The 7,847-nt window shown below is 49.5% G+C and overlaps 1 protein-coding gene across 4 annotated transcripts in view; it reads right to left on the reverse strand.

The window, feature by feature from the left end:
* LOC107522577 (stimulated by retinoic acid gene 6 protein-like) overlaps positions 1 to 6,314 on the reverse strand; it is a 56,602-nt gene extending 50,288 nt beyond the window's left edge. The window contains exon 1 of one of the 4 annotated variants that reach the window (XM_060199136.1): positions 6,112 to 6,314. Coding sequence is in view for 2 of the 4 variants with exons in the window: in XM_060199133.1 (XP_060055116.1) it covers positions 5,862 to 5,905 (44 nt within the window). In the remaining 2 variants the exon portion in view is untranslated. Of the gene's footprint in view, positions 1 to 5,861; positions 5,943 to 6,111 lie in introns of those variants that run through there. The other 3 variants (XM_060199134.1, XM_060199139.1, XM_060199133.1) reach the window with 3 other exon arrangements.
* Positions 6,315 to 7,847: the final 1,533 nt, after the last annotated feature.

A 7,847-nucleotide genomic window follows, 5' to 3' on the forward strand; every position in this document is an offset into this window, starting at 1 on the left:
GTCACTGTCACAGCAGCCAGGTCCCTGTCTGGGTATATCTTTGCATGGGTGTCTCCCCGACATTTGAATGGGGGGCCCCCAGTGGTGGGGAACCTTCTAGTCCACCTATATAGGATGCCCAGTTTCTGACCCAAAGGTGACAATGGTAGGTACTTCCTAAATGGACAGATGGACAGCCAACAGTAGTTCTCAAGGGCCTGCTGTGCTTTAAAGGGTATATTATACCTTTGCTACTAAATCTTTCCTCACACCCACACAAACAAAACCCACAAGGAGGGGCTACTACCACCTCTATTTCACAGAGGAAGATACTGAGGTCCCAGAAGTTCAGGAACCTAGTCTAAGCACACCCAGGTAATGATTGCCAGAGTTATGACTTGGTATTCCCTGGTTATGTGGACGGTGACATAAGTTCCGAGGCATCAACTTCTGGGTACTTTTCTGCCTCTAATGGTCAGAGTTTTCCTGGAACAAAGACAGGAGACTTAGAAGGGCTTGTAACAGCTGGGAGTGAATTTGTTTGCATCTGTAGGTAGCTTTCAAAATTCCAAGAAGGAAACAAACTTTTTACTCCCTCCTCCTCCTCCTCTCTCTCTCTCTCTCTCTCTTTTGCCTCCAGGGTTATTGCTGGGACTCTGAGCCACGAATCTACTGCTCCTGGAGGCCATCTCCCCCCCCCCCCTTTGTTGTCCTTGCTGTTGTAGCCTTGATGTGGTTATTATTGTTGTTGATGTCGTTCATTGTTGGATAGGACAGAGAGAAATGGAGAGGTGAGGGGAAGACAGAAAGGGAGAGAGAAAGATATAGACACCTGCAGACCTGTTTCACCACCCATGAAGCGACTCCCCTGCAGGTGGGGAGCTGAGGGTCTCAAACCGGGATCCTTAACGCCGGTCCTTGCACTTTGTGCCACGTGCACTTAACCCGCTGCGCTACCGCCCTACACCTCCTCCTCTCCTTTTTGACAGACGGTAAGACAGAGAGATAGAGAGGGAGAGCAAGGCAGACAGGAGAGACTTCGGCAGCAATGCTCCACCACTTGTGAGCCCCACCCCCCGCAGGTGGGGGATGGGAAGGCTTGAACATGGTCACGTGGCCCCCACAAACTCTCTTTGGAAAATTAACTACATGAGGAAATGACAGCTTGTCTGAAGGATAGTGAGTGAAGTCATTGATCAAACAGGACTGGCCACGTTTGCCAAGGTGCTGGGAATGCAGGGCTTCTGCATACTGTTCTCCCTTTGTAAAGGTTGATATACTTCCATCAAAGAATTAAAAGTCTTAAGTAAAAGAAAATGAAGTCTGTGAGTATCATGCCACCCATGTGGGTTGTCACATTGTGGAGTCTCTCCTGTTGTGTCCCCAGGTTTCTTTACATATATAATTTTATTTATTCTATTTTAATGAGAAAGAGTAGATACATACAGAGGGAAAGATACTGAGAGAGATAAAGAGACCAGAACACTGCTCAATTCTGGCTTATGGTGGTGCTGGGGCTTGAACCTGGGACCTCAGGGCCTCAGGCTTGAAAGGCTTTTGCAGAACCATTATTCTGTCTCCTCAGCCCTCTCTCCAGATTTCTAAGCTGCCCCTTTCCCTCCCCCTGCCCCAGGCCTGCCTCTGACAGCCTTCCCAGAAAGTCACCTGTGTCTTTGTCATTTTCTGTGACCCTCTGGAAGTCAAGAAAGAGTTCTACAATAAAGGACACATAAGGTGGGGCCAGGCGGTAGTGCAGTGGGTTAAGCATACATGGCATGAAGTGCTAGGACTGGCTCAAGAATCCTGGGTCAAGCCCCCTACTTCCTATGTACAGGGCTGTCACCCCACAAGTGGTCTGCAAGTGTCTATCTTTCTCTCCCCTTCTCTGTCTTCCCTCCTCTCTTGATTTCTCTCTTTCCTATCCAACAACAATGACAGGAGTAACAATAATAACAATAACAAAAAGAGATACAGGGTTGGGCCCCTCTCCCCTACTGCAAAGCCCATTGTAGACAGAGGTTGGGGTCAAGAGGGAACCCAGGTTTCCCTCCACCCACAGGGCAGCAAAGCCACAACATAACTGGGAAAAGCAGGGCCAGGTGGTGGCTCACCTGCTTGAGCGTACATGTTACAATGCACAAGGATCCAGGTTCGAGTCACCAGGGGGGAAAAGGGGAAAGCTTCACAAGTGGTGAAGCAATGCTGTAGTCTCTCACCCTCTCTACCACCCCCTTCCCTCTCTATTTCTGGCTGTCTCTATCCAATAAATAAAAATAATAATTTAAAAAAGTTTTAAAAATAACAGAAAAAAAGACAGAAGCAAGTCTGGGTCCATTGACACTGGCTCTTCCTACCTCCTCTGGCCTCAAAATAAAGACAAAAAGCCACCAGTTCACTGACTGACCTACCCATGGTCCTTACCTCTGCACCAGCCTGTCCACCAGCTACCACTGTCTAAGCTCCTGAGAAAATGCTTCTGAATGGTACTTACACTGGAAGTACCACGCATGCTTCCGGGGGAACATGGGACCCAGTGTACCAAAGGCCCGGGTGCCCTGGCTGGGCCCCTGCTCCCCCATCTGTGCCCACTAACAGGTTAGCTACCTATAGAGACAGAGTAAGCTCAGCCAGGTTGGGAACCCCAGGGCCCAGAAAGGCTGAGGAACTCGGGTTTCCCCTTGTGCGAATGACAGGCAGGAGAGAATGGGAACTTCCAGCTTACAAAGGCATCCCCAAGGTCTCGCTCGACTGCAGAAGGTTCAGAAAGAGGTTCCAACACAGGTGCTAACTTTGTCTTGAGGATCAGCAATTAGGTGTCACTTGGCCGTCTGGGTCTGGCCTATCTTACTCCCCCCACCCCACCCCTCGCCTCTTTTCTCTCTCCCTGTGTTCAGATCTCCCTGTGTTCTCCTTTGTCTTGACTTTGTCCATTCATTTTGAGCAGGCTACACAGTCCTTTAGAGGCTGTCTTCACACCTCTCTGTGAAGTTCAGAGAGGGCCCCCATAAAAGCAAGCTGGGGGGGTGAAGACCCAGGTCATCATTCTACTCCACCACTCTCAGCTGTCCAATAAAGACACATTTCTTTGCACTTCCTCTTCTTCTTCTTCTTTTTTCTCTTTTTCTTGCTAGAGCACTCCTCAGCTCTAGTTTGTGGTGGTTCAGGGGATTGAACCTGGGACCTTGGAGCCTCAGGCACGAGAGTCTTTCCATAATCATTATGCTTCCTGCCCCCACTCCACTTCTTCTTTATTATTATTTTTATTTATAAAGAGGAAACACTGACAAAACCATAGGATAAGAGGGGTACAACTCCACACAATTCCCACCACCAGGACTCTGTATCCCCTCCCCTTCCCTGATAGCTTTCCTATTCTTTATCCCTCTGGGAGCATGGACCCAGGGTCATTGTGGGGAGCAGAAGGTGGGAGGTCTGGCTTCTGTCATTGCTTCCCCGCTGAACTCGGGTGTTGACAGGTCGGTCCACACTCCCAGCCTGCCTCTCTCTTTCCCTCCAACTCCACTTCTTTTCTCTTAATAGCAGTCATACTGGTTATCACTTATTGAAGCTTTACCAAGTGCTTAAGTTAAGCACTTGGCGTTCAGTTAAGGGCTATGGAGTAACTGTCTCACTCAACCTTTTCACAGTTTATATAGCGTGAATTATTACTCTTGCTCCTGAATGAGAAAACCAGGCTTCAGAAGAATGAAGTAAATGCCCAAGATCACACAGTGAGAGGATGGCAGAGGCACAGTCTGGGATTTGAGAACTTCATACACTTCTAAATAGGAAACATACCCACACACTAAAATTACAGTAAGACACTGACAAAGGCTCCATTTTCCAGATCCCCAGAGAGGCCTGTGACCCCCTCCTCTGCAACGCTCATGTCTGGTGCTGTCTGATAAGCCAGCAGCGCCTGGGGAGATGACCACGACTGTGAGGAGGTCCAGGGAAGATGCCTGGAGACCCTCGGAAGGTGCCACTGTCTTCAGATAAAAGTCAGGGGCCCAGGGGCTAGGTGGTGGTGCACTGTGTGAAGCACACGTTTCAGTGTGCAAGCCCCCAGTCCCACCTGCAGGGAGGGAAGCTTCACAAATGGTGCAAGCTTCACCAAGCTGCAGCTTGGTGTCTCTCCACCTGTCTACATATATACTTCTCTGACTCTATCCAAAAATAAATAAATAAAACACAATAAAAGTATATTTAAGGGAGTCGGGCGGGGTAGCATAGTGGGTTAAGCGCACGTGGCACAAAGCACAAGGACCAGCGTAAGGATCCCGGTTCGAGCTCCCAGCTCCCCACCTGCAGGGGAATCGCCTCACAGGCGGTGAAGCAGGTCTGCAGGTGTCTGTCTTTCTCTCCCCCTCTCTGTCTTCTCCTCCTCTCTCCATTTCTCTCTGTCCTATCCAACAACAACGACATCAATAACAACGGCAATAATAACTACAACAATAAAACAACAAGGGCAACAAAAGGGAATAAATAAATAAATATTTTGAAAAATTAAAAAACAATAAAAGTATATTTAATTTTTTTTAAAGGCAGGGACCCAAAGGGCATGGCTGATAACACTGTGTTTTCTGGGTCCAGCCCAGACCTCTCTTCTGAGTCTAGACCTTAGGATTGGCCAGCAAAATAGCTCACTCGGATAGTGCACTGCTTTGCCATGTGTGAGAGCCAGGTAGGCTCCCAGCCTCAGTGCTCTGCAGTGCACGGGGTGGGGGCGGTGTCTCCTCTAACCTCATCTGTGCATTACTCAAAGCCAGAGACCCAGAATTATCCTCAAGCCCCTCCTCTCTAAGTTGCGTTGTGTCCAGTGCGTCTTCTCCAATGCCTGCTGGGTGCAGACGTGTTTTCAGCTACTACCTTCATTTGGGTTACCATCATCTGCACCTTCAAGGGATTACCCCGCCAGTCAGTCTCCTGCCCCCAGGGGTGCCTTCTCCCCTTTGCTCTTCACCCTGCAACCAACCAGAGCTGAGTCCCAAAGGCCACAGCTGACCACATACTCCTTATGCCCCGCTTATTTTTTTTTTCTCTCAACCCAAGGAGCTCACTGCACAGAAGGCAGAAAGATGTAAAACTCTCTCAGCCTTCCAAGTCCTTGTCTCCTCACAGCGATGACTCTCTACCCACCTGTCATTCAAGTCACCCTCCTTTCAGCTTCCTGTCACATGTCTTTGTCCACCCTTGGCTTTCAGGCTTCCTCCCCCTTCCCACTGCCTGAAACTCTAGGGCTCTTTTATCCAAGTGACTCTCGTCATGCTTCTCTGTCTTTACAGGGGCCCTTTCTCTCTCCACAATATCCTTCAACAATCCAAACAGATATACTTGACCCAGAAAGTAATGGCTTTATTTTTTGTTATGCTTTGGAGGAGTCTTTGAAGAACGTAGATAATTTGAGAGTCAATGTTTCTGTTTTAAAAGTCTGAGTGAGGATTCTTAGCTCAATCTGCCTTCCCCTCCTCTCTCGATTTCTCTCTGTCCTATCCAATAAAAATGGAAAGAGATGGCCTAGGTGGTAGGTGTGTGTGTGTGTGTGGGGGGGGGGGTAGATAGCATAATGGTTATGCAATGAGACTCTCATGCCTGAGGCTCTGAAGTCCCAGGTTCAATACCCTGCCCCACTATAAGTCAGAGCTGAGCAGTGCTCTAGTAGAAAGAGAGAGAGAGAGAGAGAGAGAGGTGGGGGGGCCTCCAGGAGTGGTGGATTCATGGTTCTAGCACTGATCCCCAGTGATAAAAAAAGAATTCTTCCTTTACAGATCTTCAAATGTTTATGTTCTTTTTCTTACTTGGACTTCAGAGTGATCGGTTAGGTAGAACAGGGGCTATTACATTTTATGCACAGATGAGGAAACAGAGGTTTGAAGACTTACAGAAATGACAGGGCCAGGAATGAAGTCGGGGTCTCCGATACCATATCTGAAGCCACTCTGGTTCCAAATGAAGACAGACAGAAATGTGTCCACCGGCCTACCCAGCGCTGGATTCCCCTGCACCGGCCCGTCTACCTACAAGCTCAGTGGCACCCTTCTCAGCTTCTGTTCACCATCACCATCAGAGAGGACAGCTGCCAGGACACATGGCTACTCCTGCTCTGCCACAAACCCGCCACTCAGAACTCACCCTGAGTCTGGAGAAAGCATCTTGGTGGAAAAGTAAGTGTCTGCAGCTCCAGGGATCAGTCGGCTTCTCTGGACTATTCTTGGGGCTTCTCCAGCCTTTCGGTCATGACTGCTTCTGATATTCTGGCTCTCTTCACCCAAGTCTCAGAGAAAAGACAAACATTCAGTCAAATATTTACTAGAGAAAGGAAAGCAAGTGCCAGCCTCTTCCTTATTTCAGAGCACCGCTGGCTGTTCTCGACTTCTTTTTTCTCCCTTTCTGTGGTTTCGAAGGCAAGAACCTCCCTCCTGTCTCCTCACACTTGGGCTCTTGCTGTCTCTCTCAGGACCACGCTGTGGGCACTGGCAGAGCCATCACAGCTTTGCCCAACACCTAAGGCCTCACTGACTAGCTGTAAAAATGATTACAGGCAATAAACCAGGACTCTGACTCAAGGCAATAAATGCGGAAACCAGGACCACCGGCCTCAGGATTTTCCATGGAAACAAGCCACCCATTTACTGGGGGAAAGGGGCTGGAGACAAGATCCAAACTGGATCCGACTCATGTGGAGGGATCCTAAGGAGTCCCTGCTGCTCTTCCATAAAGCAAGGTCCCTGCGGCTGGAAGGGTGGACCCAGCCAGGGGTCCTTTCCAGATCCCCTGCCCCCCTCCCCCGACTTCTAGCAGTGAACACAGGACTCACCAGTGTGAGTCACTTCTGAGCCGAGACATCTGAGATGTGAGTGTGTTTTCTCCTTCCTCTGCTGGTTTCAAAGGTGCTAATGGAGGTGGAGCACACGGTGGGATGAGGCCAGGGGCCTTGACTTACCAAGTGGAGGAAACCACCCTCTACACTGGCTGTCCCCTCGCACACTGAGCCACGAGCAAGAAGCAAAGTCCTGCCGTGGAGCAGGTCAGCGAGGTAGGTGCTGGCTTCTCGGTGACAGCAGCTGGTATGTCAGGGGTGTCAAGCAGCACACGGTCCAAGCTCTGTATTTTAAATTAAAAAACTGAGGTCTGGACTGGATGTTTTGCATGCAAGGAGTCCTGGGTCCTTTCTCCAGCACCACACATGAGAGAGTATTGCTCTAGTCTGTCTGCTTGTCTCTATTTCTCTTCAGTTAGGAAAGCAAGCAAGCAAGCAAGCAAGGAAGAAAAGAGAAATCAGACGTGGTGAACCTGACAGAAAACATACATCATCATGTTCTAGGATTCAGGTTCAAGCCCCGGTTCTCACTTGTGTGGAAAGAGACGCTTCACAAATAGTGGAGCAGTGCTATAGGTCAGTCTCTCTCTCCCTCTCTCCCTCCCTTCCTATTTCTATCATTTAAAAAAAAAGAGGAAAAAATGGCCACCAGGAATGGTGGGGTCATGGTAAAGGCACTAAGCCAGTAATAATCCTAGTGACCAGGGGCGGGGGGTGAGGGGAGGCAAAGCAAAGCAAAGGCAGGCTGAGAGCTGAGAGCTAGCTCACCCAGCAGAGCACACACTTCACCATGCAGAACACCTAGAAACAAACAAACCAGGTGGTGGAAGACCTGACAGAGGACAGACGCCATCATGTTCTGGGATCCAGGTTCCAGCTCCCAACTAGCACCTGGAAGCACCCTGGGAAGGAGGAGCTTCATGAGTGGTGAAGGGGTGCTGGGGTGTCTGTCACCCTCCATCTGGGAAAAAGAAAAGAAAGGGAGAGAATCACACCAGCAGGACTGACCAAGCCTCCGTGAGCCTGCCGTGTCCACACAGCTATGCTG

This window comes from Erinaceus europaeus, chromosome 10, assembly GCF_950295315.1.
Source record: "Erinaceus europaeus chromosome 10, mEriEur2.1, whole genome shotgun sequence".
Classification (NCBI taxonomy): Eukaryota; Metazoa; Chordata; class Mammalia; order Eulipotyphla; family Erinaceidae; genus Erinaceus; species Erinaceus europaeus.